Here is a 16,055-nt window from a genome sequence, read left to right on the forward strand (position 1 = left end):
GCAGACTTGGAAAAGCTAGTTATCAAATTTATTTGGAAAGGGAAGATGCCTCGAATTGCTAAAGACACTTTAAAAAAGAAAAACGAAGTGGGAGGACTTACACTCCCTGACTTTGAAGCTTATTATAAAGCCACAGTTGCCAAAACAGCATGGTACTGGCACAAAGATAGACATATAGATCAATGGAATCGAATTGAGAATTCAGAGATAGACCCTCAGATCTATGGCCGACTGATCTTTGATCAGGCCCCCAAAGTCACCGAACTGAGCCATAATGGTCTTTTCAACAAATGGGGCTGGGAGAGTTGGATATCCATATCCAAAAGAATGAAAGAGGACCCCTACCTCACCCCCTACACAAAAATTAACTCAAAATGGACCAAAGATCTCAATATAAAAGAAAGTACCATAAAACTCCTAGAAGATAATGTAGGAAAACATCTTCAAGACCTTGTAATAGGAGGCCACTTCCTAGACTTTACACCCAAAGCACAAGCAACAAAAGAGAAAATAGACAAATGGGAACTCCTCAAGCTTAGAAGTTTCTGTACCTCAAAGGAATTTCTCAAAAAGGTAAAGAGGCAGCCAACTCAATGGGAAAAAATTTTTGGAAACCATGTATCTGACAAAAGACTGATATCTTGCATATACAAAGAAATCCTACAACTCAATGACAATAGTACAGACAGCCCAATTATAAGATGGGCAAAAGATATGAAAAGACAGTTCTCTGAAGAGGAAATACAAATGGCCAAGAAACACATGAAAAAATGTTCAGCTTCACTAGCTATTAGAGAGATGCAAATTAAGACCACAATGAGATACCATCTAACACTGGTTAGAATGGCTGCCATTAAACAAACAGGAAACTACAAATGCTGGAGGGGATGTGGAGAAATTGGAACTCTTATTCATTGTTGGTGGGACTGTATAATGGTTCAGCCACTCTGGAAGTCAGTCTGGCAGTTCCTTAGAAAACTAGATATAGAGCTACCATTCGATCCAGCGATTGCACTTCTCGGTATATACCCGGAAGATCGGAAAGCAGTGACACGAACAGATATCTGCACGCCAATGTTCATAGCAGCATTATTCACAATTGCCAAGAGATGGAAACAACCCAAATGTCCTTCAACAGATGAGTGGATAAATAAAATGTGGTATATAGACACGATGGAATACTACACGGCAGTAAGAAGGAACGATCTGGTGAAACATATGACAACATGGATGAACCTTGAAGACATAATGCTGAGCGAAATAAGCCAGGCACAAAAAGAGAAATATTATATGCTACCACTAATGTGAACTTTGAAAAATGTAAAACAAATGGTTTATAATGTAGAATGTAGGGGAACTAGCAGTAGAGAGCAATTAAGGAAGGGGGAACAATAATCCAAGAAGAACAGATAAGCTATTTAACGTTCTGGGGATGCCCAGAAATGACTATGGTCTGTTAATTTCTGATGGATGTAGTAGGAACAAGTTCACTGAAATGTTGCTATATTATGTAACTTTCTTGGGGTAAAGTAGGAGCATGTTGGAAGTTAAGCAGTTATCTTAGGTTAGTTGTCTTTTTCTTACTCCCTTGTTATGGTCTCTTTGAAATGTTCTTTTATTGTATGTTTGTTTTCTTTTTAACTTTTTTTTTCATACAGTTGATTTAAAAAAGAAGGGAAAGTTAAAAAAAAAAAAAAAAGAAAAAAGACAAACAAGGAAAAAAAAAAAAGATGTAGTGCCCCCTTGAGGAGCCTGTGGAGAATGCAGGGGTATTCGCCTACCCCACCTCCATGGTTGCTAACATGACCACAGACATAGGGGACTGGTGGTTTGATGGGTTGAGCCCTCTACCATAAGTTTTACCCTTGGGAAGACGGTTGCTGCAAAGGAGAGGCTAGGCCTCCCTGTATTTGTGCCTAAGAGTCTCCTCCTGAATGCCTCTTTGTTGCTCAGATGTGGCCCTCTCTCTCTGGCTAAGCCAACTTGAAAGGTGAAATCACTGCCCTCCCCCTACGTGGGATCAGACACCCAGGGAAGTGAATCTCCCTGGCAACGTAGAATATGACTCCCGGGGAGGAATGTAGACCCGGCATCGTGGGATGGAGAACATCTTCTTGACCAAAAGGGGGATGTGAAAGGAAATGAAATAAGCTTCAGTGGCAGAGAGATTCCGAAACGAGCCGAGAGATCACTCTGGTGGGCACTCTTACGCACACTTTAGACAACCTTTTTTAGGTTCTAAAGAATTGGGGTAGCTGGTGGTGGATACCTGAAACTATTAAACTACAACCCAGAACCCATGAATCTCGAAGACAGTTGTATAAAAATGTAGCTTATGAGGGGTGACAGTGGGATTGGGAATGCCATAAGGACCAAACTCCACTTTGTCTAGTTTATGGATGGATGTGTAGAAAAGTAGGGGAAGGAAACAAACAGACAAAGGTACCCAGTGTTCTTTTTTACTTCAATTGCTCTTTTTCACTCTAATTATTATTCTTGTTATTTTTGGGTGTGTGCTAATGAAGGTGTCAGGGATTGCTTTAGGTGATGAATGTACAACTATGTAATGGTACTGTAAACAATCGAAAGTACAATTTGTTTTGTATGACTGCGTGGTATGTGAATATATCTCAATAAAATGATGATTAAAAAAAAAAAAAATACTCCTTATCGGAGTTTCTTTGAGGTCTGTTAGAATTTTAGAACAACTTTTCCACATTTGACAATATACTGCCGAAAATGCAACTGACTTTTAATCGCCATGGGAATAGGAACAGAGAGAACATGAATAAACACAATTTAAAGGTAACAAAAGTAGACATTTTAATCATTTTAGTTTACTTCCTCTCGGGTCCTTTATCAACTGCTAAAGAGTAGGCAAACAGAATGGCTGAATTGTTTCTGATTTTACAGAATCGTCCTATATACAACCCTTTATGGGCAGAAATTATAGAAGGACATTAATACATTAATAAAATATGGGGGAAGAAGAAACAAAGCCTTATGGTTTGAATGAAGCTCATTCATGTAGAACTGCATGCAGCCTTTGTTCAAATGGCCGGCGAGTAATGCTTTGGAATCTTATGACCTGGGCTCATTTTCCCATCCCCCAGCAGGCAGTTGTTGTAGGGAAAGGAGGCCATCCAAGCAGTCAGCAAATGATGACTTAGCAGAAAAGGGGGTGCAGAATACTGTCAGCAATAACCACGTTCCTTTGGAATGTATCAAACACAGTTTTCGAGCCACCATATACCCCTGCCCAGAGCCTGTGGTGGAGCGCAGAGAGATGTTGGCTGGCGTCAACGTGAGGCTGGAAGATTTAATCACTGTAAGTGAGGCCCGCGTCTCTACCAGGGTTCAGGGACTGATCTGAATAGGGCCATTTTCCTGTTGGAATCCTGTCCCTCAGGGCCCTTGCTAGAAGGTTGGCAGGTTTACTCTGCTCTTTTTCTTCAGCTGTTGCTCCAGAAGGCTTAATAATTTAAAAACAGTGTTCAGTAAGCTAGAGGTCATCGGTGATGAATCTGCCTGTTGGTCTTGCCTGGCCAGGCTTAGAATTTACTGCAGCCTTAGTCAACCTGCAGGAGGCCACCCTAATCTGATAAAAGAAGCCCTTGAGTGCTGGTCTCTGCCTAGGCTGCATCTGTGCAAAAACTAGCTAATTAAGTTGAATCACCGGTTTGACTGGTTCTTTTTCCACTGAATTGCCCAGTTTTTTGAGCTGACCAGTTAATTCTGTAAAAGTAGTGAACCTGGTCCTGTCATGTGAATGCACCCCAAATTCATGTCTTCTTGTAAAGACTATAGTCGTCCAGGGTGGTGCTTAATGCTTTTTATGATTAGAACCCTTTGATACATGGCAGCTTTGAAAATCATCGCTGAAAGCAGCTGGTCCTAACTCAGACTGCTTATTCTGGATCAGTCCTGTTCCACGGAACTTGCTCTGGTGATGGGAGTGTTATGAAACCTGCACTGTCCAGTACAGTGCTCCTGAGCTATATGTGGCTATGGAGCACTTGAAACATGGCTAGTGCAACTGAAAAACTTTTAATTTTTATTTACTTTTAATTAATTAAAATTTAAGTAGCAGCATGTGTCTACTGTGTTGGCTGGCATGGTTCTAGATTCTCAACTGGACGTTTGGAAAGTCAGAATAAGCATGTCTGTGTTTCAAAATTCTCAAGCTGACATTTTTATCTTCCCAGAAAATATGTGTTTAATTTCTTAACTTAATCCTCTCTAGTCCCTTTTTGTCACTTGTCAAGAAGACTGTGTTTCCCTGGAGCAATCGTCCTTGAAGACCTTTCCTCCAAATACCCCAGACCTGGTTTTATGAAAATTTCATGAGTAGATGGAAAAGAAATTCTGTTTCATGTGACTTGAGTAGCCATATGGAAAGGTTACTGAAAAAAAGTTATTCTAATTATTGTGCCTCCTGAACATGTAAACTAATTCCATTAAATAGATTCTATGTGGGCCAAATTGTGCATTCATTCCTCCGTTAATTCATTTAACATTTATTGGAGGGATTATGCATCAAAGCATTTTGATAGGGCTAAGAGGAATTTGGGAGAGAAGGAAGATGCAATCTTTGCCCAAGGGTTTTAATCTCTGGTTGGGGAGATAAACTGGCTTCTGAAAGTGAAACACCAGGTGAGAGCTGCAGGGCAGAGCAGGGGCCCAGAGCAGGGGTAGCCACTTTGGGTAATGAACCTCCATTTTTGCCACGTAACCAGCCATCTCCACGAATGTTCCTTGTTTCCCTGCTTGCTGCTTCTGCCCTGGTCTCACAGGTCATAACGCAAACGGAGTCTCACCGCCAGCGCCTGCTGCAGGAAGCGGCTGCCAACTGGCACTCGTGGGCTGTCAAAGTGCAGAAGATGAAGGCCATTTACCACATCCTGAACATGTGCAACATTGATGTCACCCAGCAGTGCGTCATCGCCGAGATCTGGTTCCCAGTGGCAGACACAGGACGCATCAGGAGGGCGTTAGAGCAAGGCATGGTGAGTGGCAGGCAGAGCTGGGGGGTGAGTCCCATCCAGCCTCATCAGCCTCCCTGTGGGGCCTCCTTAGGCCAGTGAACTTCACGAGTGACCTAGTGGTACAGTTGTCTGCATCTTTGCATCTTCAGTTCTTAATCCACTGCAAGAGCACGTCACAGAAACTCCTTTTTTCAGTGTTGGACAAATAGTCAGCATTTGTTTAATCTTCAGCAATTATATCTGGAGCTCCGATGTGCCAGCACCTCTGCTGGTTATGACTAGAGATGCCACAGTAAAAGTCACCATCCTTTCCCTCTTGGAAGCTACAGTCTGGCCTGGAAGACAAATAACCTAGCACCTATAATAATAGTACAATGAATAGATTGCTCGTTCTGTGCTGGCAACTGTTCTCTTCTCAATACATTCTGTGCCTTATTTTATTTGATTCTCCCAATCTTTTCATTCATCTCTTAGATATTCACTGTGTTCCAAGAACTGACCTGGGGCTACACCAAAAGCAAAGGTCCTGACTGATAGACTTTATGGATAGGAAGCATGTTCATAACTAATGTGATTTCAGGCAGCGAGGAGTAGTGGGCAGGAAATAAAATAGGGGATGGTGAGAGGGGGGTGGGGAGGAGTGGGGCTGTTGCCGGAGCACACTTCTGAGCAGACTCCTTACGTGCCACAAGGGAGGGCCATGGCAAGGTGGGCAGAGGAGCTCTCAGGCCAAGGTCTGAAGGTAAGGGCTTTGAGTTGGGCATGGACTAGGAGGTAGGAGCTCGCTTTACCCCCTTTGTACAGATGAGGAAACTGGGGCACAGTGAGTAGAAGCCACATGACCACGGTCCCAGAGCTAGGAAGCAGAGTTTGAATCCACAAGTGTTCCTCTTAACCCCCAACACTACATTATCCCCACATCACGGTTCAATACATGCCCAAATGCGCCACTTAAAAGGAGCATTTGACGCAGACCTGGAAGGTCAGGGGTGCTTCCTGGAAGAAGACACATGTGAGCTGAACCCTGGAAGAGTGGTCAGAAAACAGGTAAAGGGGGTGAGGAGGAGCCAGGCAGGCCCATGACCTGGAGGCCAGGGGCTGGAGAGAGCGCAGGCAAGTTCAGAGAATGGGAAGGAACTCTGAGAAGGAGAGGTGCTGTGGGGCAGACTACGAAGGACTTACAGCAGTGTAAGCAATCTGATTTTATTCCCATGCCATGGAGTGATGTGATCCAGTTGACATTTTAGGAACATTTCACTGCATTGTGGAGAAGACTGCAGGACCCGTGGGGAGGTGCTCTAATGCAGGGTCTGAACTGAATTGAATTGAATGCCATCCTATAACTCTAAAAGGGCTGAACTTCTGCAAGGTTACTTAAAGGGGCACCAAGACCTTAGGACTATTTTTACAGTTTCGTCCATCCCATGAAGTAAAAGGAACAGAAGGTCCTGTGGGGGTGGGAGATGAGAGGAGGGTGGAGGACTGAGGACATGAGGCAATAGTGGGATCGGCACTGTCATTATTGTCATCAACAATGGGCAAAAAAAAAAAAACACCTATGTTATGCTAGATAGTATGTCAGCTGCTAGGGAATGTGGGGAAAAAAAAAAGGAAACCACAGTCTGCCCCGAAGAATGTCATAATCACAGAAGTGAAAACATATATAATAGTGCGATAAGATACTCCTCCACTTGCCAGCTCTGTGACCTTGGGGTTACTTAACCTGTCTGTGCCTTGGTTTCCTGTAACATGGGGCTTGGAGTTGTTGGGAGAATTGATGCCTGTAAAAGGCTGAGAACTGTGAGTGCTCATTCAGCTGGTGTTAAGTCCCACTCACGTGCAGATGGTAAGTGCCGTTGGAGATCAGAGTGGCCAGAGGCTCTTGGGGAACGAGAAATTAGGATGGGTAAGTGGTAAAGAGAGGTGGTTATCGTTCCAAATTTGGGGAAAGGTTTGAAAATAAAGGTGAAGAAGCAGGGATGTTTATAATGTGTTTTAATCTGTTTGGCAGATTTCCATAGGGAAGCAGTTGGGGGGGTGTGTGTGTGAAGATGTGAATGGAGGATTAAGTCAATATTGTAAAGAAGTCTTGATTACAAGACTAAAGAGTTTCGATTTCATTCTTTAGGCAATAGGAAGCCTTTGAAGGTTTTTGAGCAAGAGAGTAACATGAATAAAGTAGTGGGTTTTTTTTTCTTCTTCTTCTTGTTTTCTTTTATTAAAAGAAGGATTAAACCGTCTGGGGTGTAAGATAAATGGAAGGGAAAGAGACTTGAGGAAGGTGGCAAATCTTGGGGTGGTGGCCAGGATGGGGGTGTGGGAATGGAGATAAGAGGGATTCAGAAGTGAGAATTAACAAGATTTGGTGATTGATTGATTTGTGAAATTGATTGACTCTGTCATTGGGAGAAGGGACAAATCAGGTGATTACAAAGTTTCAGGAAATCGGAGAGAGTGGAGGCTCTGCTAAAGAAATAGAAAGTCCAGAGGAGGACCTGGCTTTGGGGAAAGTTTAAGTGCTCAGTTTTAGGCCCCTGGGTTTGGTGAGGTTGCTGAGACAATGGAGTTTGAAAACCTAAGTAGGCAGTTAGAAAAGAATCGGATTGAAGTTTGGGGGAGGATCAGGGCCATTTGGAAGACAGGGAAATGCATTTGAAGAAGGAGAGAAGAAATTGCTGGAGAATCAAGAGGCACTCTACTCTCTTGATAGACCTCCTGTAAGATAAATTAGATAAGTAGTAGGCAGGTCTTAACTTTTACAGTCAAGATCATGAATATCAGGGAGGTCAAGAGATTGTCTCAAGTTCACTTGGCAAGGGACAGCAGGAGCTGGGACTGTGATGCATGCTCCACCCCCAGCCCAAGGCTCTCCTCCTTACATTTTTGTCACATGTTCATTTTGCAGGAACGAAGTGGCTCTTCCATGGTCCCCATCATGAACAAAGTACAGTCTAAAACGGCTCCTCCTACATTTAACAGAACCAATAAATTCACAGCTGGCTTCCAGAATATTGTAGATGCTTATGGTGTAGGCAGTTATCGGGAGATAAACCCAGGTAAAAGGCTCCAATGTGTTGCACAAGTGGGCAGCTTAAAAGGGAAAGTTGAGTAAGAGTTTACCCCATGAGGTGACCTAAGAGGTGAATTAGTGAAAACTGTGATAGTCCTAAATCTTTTTTGGTTTCCTAATACTCTACATATTGTCTTTTGTAAATACTGATTGGTGAAAGATTTGTTAAGATTTTGCCCGTTCTCCCTAAAATGCAGTCTTTATCAGGCAGCTCACTTCAGTTCTTGTTTCCTTTGCCAGTCCACTGGGAGCCATCTCCAGGTGTCTTCACAGATCTATAGTTATTATGTAAGAGAGATGGAGCACCCAGAACTTTGAGTCAGAAGCCTGGGTTTTTAGTGGCTCTAAGTCATGGGACCTCAGTAGCCTGGTTTATGAAATAAGGAGGTAGACCAGATGCCCTTTAGCCAAGTGATGCCTTATGTGCTCTAGTCCTATTCTAACTTGTCATCCATAATGCAGGGATTCCCTAGATTGAAGGTATCCATGAATAACTGCTAGAGGTGTGTGATGCACGTGAATGGTAGAGAAACAGCCAGAAGATTGTGGTGGAAAGATTATAGGTAGCACTTAGAGATAGAAACCTGGTTTTATATCCCTCATAGTTTGTGATCTTGTGCAAGTCACTTAGCCTTTCCATGACTCGGTTATCTCCTCTGTAAAGTAGAGGATAATGCCTACTCTCTGATGAGCTTATGTATGTGGAATCTAAACAAGTATTGGTGGGGATGGCGAGGGTAGATAAAATCAGAAAGACACAGGAGAACCAGTCTGAGGATTATGCAGCTACGATAGAAAAATCTTTGGTCAGGGGACACAAAGGACATTAGGAGAACTCAGACTGTTATGGTCTTACCTCCACAGCTCCCTACACCATTATCACTTTCCCCTTCCTGTTTGCTGTGATGTTTGGAGACTGTGGTCATGGAGCGGTGATGCTACTGGCTGCCCTTTGGATGGTCCTTAATGAGAGACACTTGCTCTCCCAGAAGTCGAACAATGAGGTGGGTGTCCATCAACTGCCTTGTCTCATTTCCTTGAGATTATGAGTAGAATATTAAAAATGCAGATTTTGAAAAGATTAAAAAGATATGGATTTTGTTTTCATTAAGAAAATATGTTTTTATGAAAAATAAGGGAAAAACAGAAAAAAAAGGGACAAAATTAAACAAAAAATTTCTGGACAAAAATAATCCTTTTGAATGTTTTGGTGCGGTTTCTTTTTGCATTTTTGTGTTTTGTATATCACAATGCTCTTTTCCTTTTTTCCAGTTTGAATTTTTTTCTTTGATTATAACAGCAATACATATTCATTACAAAAAAATAGGAAAATGTAACAATCTAACCACCTAGAAAAAATCATTAGCGTTTTTGTGTATCTTTCCAAAAATTTTTTACTGTGCCCATAAGCAAATTTATAATTTTTAAAACTTGGGCACATTAGTTTGTAGTCCACTTTTTTCCCCTTACAATAGCATGAATAATTTTTCATTTCAGAAGCCTTTTCCCTTGGCCTGTGTTCTTGTAAAAACTAGAGAAATCCTGAATATTGTGTCCTCACTTTTACACTCTTAAGTTCCTCTGCCTTCTATGAGGTCTCCTTCACAGAGTGTTGTCAAGGTTAAAACTACTCAAGAGACTGCATTGTTTCAAAGTTAATCAGTTCAGAGTCACTTTATGCTCATTGTAATACGTTTTACAAAGTGGAAACATGCCTTTAGCTATGTTCTGAATTTTAAGAGTATCTACAATCTTTTATTACAGATTGAATTAGAACAAGTTCAGTGATGTCATAGTGAGTTAATCATAACCAAGGTTAGTGGGCAAAGTCAATCTATGAGCAACATAGTTTTCCATGATGAGCATTTCAACAGGTGTAGTTTCCTATAAAAAGTTTAAAGCCTCAGAAACTGCACTTAGCAGTCCTTGGAATGACTGATGCACACCAAGAGGATTATAGGAAAGTGCTTTGCTCTTTTTAGCAAACATGCTTAATAGAGACTTGCCTTTATACCATAAGACCTAAAATGAGTCTAGATTTGACTTGCCATAAAATTTAATAGCCATATGAGGCTAGCTCAGTGCTTGACTTCTGGGAGTCCCCGAATCAAGACCCACCCACTTTCAAATCCCATCTTTAGCTCTTGAGGCCCCAGCTTCTGCTTCAGTTACATTTTCTAACCAACATAGAATTAAAGTATGTGAGGCTTATACATTTTTGTTTCCACAATAACAAATACTTTTCTTATTCACTTATCTAAGTGCAGGAAAATCATGATGCATATGTTCCTTCTATTTGGATTACTTTGATGTCTGCCTTGCTCATGTGGTCACTGTGTAGGATACCTATGAGCCTTGCTGTGTCTATGTGAGTGGTGCTGGAGACATCTCTATAGCAGAGTTGCCTCTGGAGTCTGGCTCAGGGCTCACTGATAATCATCCTCTGTCTCCCTGAGGCCAGATTTGGAACACCTTCTTCCACGGACGCTATCTGATCCTACTCATGGGCATCTTCTCCATCTACACGGGCTTGATTTATAACGACTGCTTCTCCAAGTCTCTCAACATCTTTGGCTCTTCTTGGAGTGTTCGACCCATGTTCAGAAATGGCACATGGAAGTAAGTTTACAGATGGATGGGTCATCTCTGGCCATCCATGGCCTCAGTGACTGTTTTCAGGGTTGGGGAAGTCTGTGGCAGCTCGTTCTGCTGAGAGGCACACTCACAAATTCAACAAATAATTCAGTTTATCTACTGAGTGCGAGACCTTGTGACACTTCTCAGTAACTATGCCAGTAACTAGAAGGCACAGAAATATATTTTAAAATTTCACGTCAAGTAAATACACACTGTGGAGTGCATACCATGTACCAGATACTCTTGTGAAAACATGTGGTAGAACAGGTATAAACTGGGGGTCATAGCAGGAATCCTAGAAGCAAGGCTTCATGGAGAAGAAGGTGGTGTTTGAAACATAGCTTACTCTGGCAGGGAAATGGGAGTAGAGTGAAATTGTACAATCTGGGCACTTAAGTCAGAGGCTTTAATTTAGGAAAGGCTGATACAGATGTTGAACTGTATACATTCTTGGTTTCCAGTATTTAAGGCCACAGTATCCACGTGAGGGCATTTTCTTTGGCTGCTCACAGCAGCTTGGTTTCAAATTTAAAAGTAAAGGGGAATTTCAGGAAGATGGTGGAATAGGTGAGGTGGAGCAAACTTCTCCTCTGTGAAAAAAACTAGAGAAGGGCTGGAACGCACCCAGAACAGCAGTTTCAGGGTCTAAGTGACCATTATAGAAAGGGTCTTTTATAATACGTGGTGGTAAATTGGATGGAAAAGCGGAGAAACCAAGTCTCAAAGGATCAGGTGAGTTTATTCAGCCAGGCCCATTGCTGGAGCTGGCAGTTGTGAGCCAGCCACCAAGCAGGGAGTGAGCAACTCTCCGCTCCTGTTCCCCCCTCTCAGCAAATAGCTGGGGAGATAATCCTCCACAGCCACATGGCTGGGAGCTCCCATGAAGGAACCTGGGAGGCAGTGGACCAGTATTGACCACATTTACTCTCCCTCCATGGAAGTCCATGGTGTGCACAGGGGGACAGGTGAGGATAAGAGAGGGTGCCACACAGAAACACCAGTAGCCCTCCCACACACCCCAGAGGCTTGTGAGTACACAACAGGTAGGGAGCAGGGCACATTTGAGCTGGAGGGTGAGACTTGCAGCCCCGCAGCCTGAGAGTGATCCACTTGGGGGCCCAGTAAACACCAGACACATGGTACCCTTAAGTGGACTCCTTGCTGAACTGCACAGTACCCACACTGCACCCCAGGGCTGGCAGTCCACAGTGTACACAGAGAACAGGTGTGCTGATTAGATTCCCATCTGGTTTGGACCCTGCCCAGTGGGCAGACAAATTTGGAGGAAAGCTGGCTTGAGAGTGAGAGGTGGCTCAAGAGCTCCATCTGCTGGGAAAATAGGGAATGTGCACTCTAGCAAGCTGTGGCTCTGCCAAATATATATATACAAGTGTTCAAATAATCCTGCATTTCCCAAAATAACTTTATCAAGATAAGTAAATGCCCCAAAGCTAACAGAAAATCATAAAGCACATGAAGAAACAAGATGTGGACAAAAGACCCAATTAAAAAGCCAGAGGAGACACAGAACATAAAGCAATCAATCAAAGAAGTACACACATATCTCCCAAACAACGTCAATGAGTTGTCTAAAGACCTAAAGGACAATAAGCAGATTCTAGAAGAGCATAAAGGAGAAATTGAAAGGGTAAATTAAAAAATAGCAGATCTTATGGAAATAAAAGATACTGTTGGCCAAATTAAAAATATACTAGAGACATACAACAGCAAATTTGAAGAGGCAGAAGAGAGAAAAAGTGTACTAGAGGATATCACATTGAATGTGAATGCACAAAAGAACAAATGGTGAAAAAAATCAAAAAATTTGAAAAGTGTCTCAGGGAAATGATGGACAACATGAAGCTCACAAATATGAGAATCACTGGTGTCCCAGAAGGGGAAGAGAAGAGTAAAGGGCTAGGAGGTGTTTCAAGACATAATTGGTGAAAATTTCCCAACGCTTCTAAATGGCATAAATGTGCACATCAAAGATGCCCAATGAACTCCAAATAGAATAAATCCAAATAAACCCACTCCAAGACATATACTGATCAGATTGTCAAATGTTGAAGGGAAAGAGAAAGTTCTGAAAGCAGCAAAAGAGAAGAGATTTGCCACATACAAGGGATATAACATAAGACTAAGTACTGACTACTCAGTGGGCACCAAGGAGGCAAGAAGACTGTGGTATGACATATTTAAGATTCTGAAAAAGAAAAATTGCCAGCCAAGAATTCTTTATCCAGCTGAACATTCCTTCAAAATTGAAGAAGAGATTAAAATTTTCATAACAAAGAAATGCTGAAAGAATTTGTTAACAAGAGACCTGCCCTGCAAGAAATACTAAACGGAGCTCTACTGGTTGAGGAAAAAAAAAAGAGGAGAGAGAGATCTGGAGAAGGGCACAGAACTGACAAGTAGTAGTAAGGATAACTTAAAGGAAAAAAAGGGGGAGAGGGAAAAAATAGATCTGACAACTAAAAGCCAAAGGATAAGATGGGTGGTTCAAGAACTCCCTCCACAGTAATAACTTTGAATGTGAACGGATTAAACTCCCCAATTAAAAGATACAGACTTGCAGAATGGATTGAAAAGTATGATCCATCAATATGCTGTTTACAAGAGACTCGTCTTAGACCCAGAGACACAAAGACATTGAAAGTGAAAGCATAGAAAAAAATATTCCATGTAATCTGCAGCCAAAAGAAAACAGGAATAGTAATACTGATAGTAATACTAACATCAGACAAAATAGACTTTAAATGCATCATAAAAGACACAGAAGGACACTATATATTAAAGGGAAAATTCACCAAGAAGAATAACGATCGTAAATGTTTATGCACCCAATCAAGGTTCTCCAAAGTACATGAGTCAAACATTTGCAAAATTGAAAGAAGCAATAGACATTTCTAAAATAATAGTGGGAGACTTCAGTACATCACTCTCTTCTACAGATAGAACAACCAGACAGAGGCCCAATAAGGAAATTGAGAACCTAAACCATGTGATAAATGAATTAGATTTAGCAGACATATATTGAGCATTACACCCAAATTACCAGGATACACATTTTTCTCTAGTGCTCATGTTACATTCTCCAGGATTGATCATATGTCAGGGCACAAAACAAGCCTCAATGAATTTTTTAAAATTGAAATTATTCAAAGCACATTCTCTGACCATAATGGAAGGCAACTAAAAATCAGTAACTACTAAAGAACCAGAACATTCACAAATATGTGGAGGTTAAACAACATACTCCTAAACAATCAGTGGATCAAAGAAGAAATTGCAAGAGAAATCAATTTCTAGAGATGAATCAATATCTAGAGATGAATGAAAATGAGAACACAACATATCAAAATCTATGGGATGTAGCAAAGGTGGTGCTGAGGGCGAAATTTATAGCTCTAAATGCATAAATTAAAAAGGAAGAAAGGGCTAGAATCAAAGACCTAACTGAACAACTGAAGAAGCTAGAGAATGGTCAGCAAACTAATCTTGAGCAAGTAGAAGAAAAGAAATAATAAAGATTGAAGCAGGAATAAATGATATGGAGAACAAAAAAACAATAGAGAGAATAAATAAAACCAAAAGTTTGTTCTTTGAGGAGATCAACAATTTTGACAAACCCTTAGCTACACTGACAAAGTAAAAAAAGACAGAAGACCCAAATAAACAAAATCATAAATGTGGGGGGGGGGCATTACTGTGGATCCAGAAGAAATTAAAAAAATCATAAGAGGATAATATGAACAGCTATACACCAACAAACTAGACAATTTGCCAAATAAGTCCCCAAACCCAGAGGCAACAACTTCTTCAAGAACATCAACCAGGTTCATCCCCCTTCCCTATACTGTAGACACCCCTTTTTAATCTGAGCAAGTTAGGGTGGCCCCTGCCCAGATATCCCTGAAGATTGAGAGAGTGATCAAGAGAGAGAGGGAGAGCAACTGACAAGATAGGATTCAACAAAGGATTACAAGTGCTGAATCTTTGTATAACTTTTTTTTTTTTTTTTAGTTTCTAGGGTACTAGAATAGCTAGAAGGAAATAATCGACATGGTGGAACTGTAACATATACCATGCTTCGAAATTTGCTCTATAGCTACTTATTAAATTATACTTTGAAAGTCACCACATTTCTGTATGTATGTTATACTTCACAGTAGTATAACTGAACTGGTTGAACTGTAACCCAGAACACTCTGAAATTTGCTACCTACTTGTTAAATTGTACTTTGAAAGTTATCACTTTTCTATATATAGGTTATATTTCATAATAAAAAGAAAGTACAGAGGGAAAAAAAAAAAGGAAAGGGGAAGGAGACAGTTGACTGCAGTAGACTGTCTCCCTGTATTTGTCTTAGGGCAGAATGAGTGCGGAAGACAGAGCGGGAGGAAGGGATAGCTGGAGAGGAGGGGTGGTAGCTGCAGAAAGAGGCAGCCCTGGAAGCCCTCCAGATCCCCCACAACCCTCACCTGCCACGTGCAGCCACAATTTGAGATTCTCCTGGATTAAAAAGCAATCTTTGAAAATGAGGAAGCATCCTAGTGGGGTGCCAATGGGACTTAATCATTCCCTACTAAGAATTATTTTATGCAGTTAGTCAAATCAGTATTTATGAGGATGGAAACAGCACTTCAGGGATGGGGACTTTCTTGGGGAGGGAGAAGGACTTGAATATGAGACACGGATCAGTTGGATCTGTTGGGGGAGAACAGAAGAGCCCTGGAGGATAGGGGAATGTGAGGGAAATGATTTATAAATTTTGACTGCCTTGTGATCTTCAGGGATCTTAGGATGGTGCATCACACACCTGAGATAACCACAGTAGCTTCAGGGCTAAGTTGCAAAACCTACAATTCATAGGTGACATTTCTTTTCCTGTCTGCCCCACTTTTCAGGTCAACTTAAGGTTTCTCTGTCTCATTCTGACCCTTCCAGCTAAAATTATGATGAAAAGGACAGAAAGAAAGGGCGGGCAGAGATGGGTAAACCTGTTTGCAACCTCCTTTCCCATTTTGCTTCTCCTAGCCTGGTTGAATTCTAAATTTTCTATTTAAGGTTCTTCAAGGGTTTTTACCTGCTCAACCAAGTCTGAAATAAAAACATAAAATGAGAGGGGAAGAACAAATAACTAATCACATCAAAGGATTCTTCATTTAGGAGAGATTTGAGCCAGGTTTCCTTTATACTGGGAGTTTTCCCAAGTGTATTGTAATGGTTTGATGCTGAATACCTGTTTGAAGGCTCGGGAAGGCTCTGAGGGACTGTGAAGATTTTTAGTATAAGTAGTAGGGTGTGGGGGTCTTATGCTTTCCCTTCTAATTTCTCTACTAGGCCCAAGTTCCCT

The 16,055-nt window shown here is 41.5% G+C and overlaps 1 protein-coding gene across 2 annotated transcripts in view; it reads left to right on the forward strand.

The window, feature by feature from the left end:
* ATP6V0A4 (ATPase H+ transporting V0 subunit a4) overlaps positions 1-16,055 on the forward strand; it is a 93,884-nt gene that overhangs the window by 37,524 nt on the left and 40,305 nt on the right. For both annotated transcript variants that reach the window (XM_037836066.1, XM_037836065.1), the window contains exons 9-13: positions 3,235-3,328; positions 4,794-5,006; positions 7,891-8,041; positions 8,920-9,059; positions 10,517-10,674. In XM_037836066.1, coding sequence (XP_037691994.1) covers positions 3,235-3,328; positions 4,794-5,006; positions 7,891-8,041; positions 8,920-9,059; positions 10,517-10,674 — 756 coding nt within the window. The remainder of the gene's footprint in view (positions 1-3,234; positions 3,329-4,793; positions 5,007-7,890; positions 8,042-8,919; positions 9,060-10,516; positions 10,675-16,055) is intronic.

Source organism: Choloepus didactylus, chromosome 5 (genome assembly GCF_015220235.1).
Source record: "Choloepus didactylus isolate mChoDid1 chromosome 5, mChoDid1.pri, whole genome shotgun sequence".
NCBI classification, from domain to species: Eukaryota; Metazoa; Chordata; class Mammalia; order Pilosa; family Megalonychidae; genus Choloepus; species Choloepus didactylus.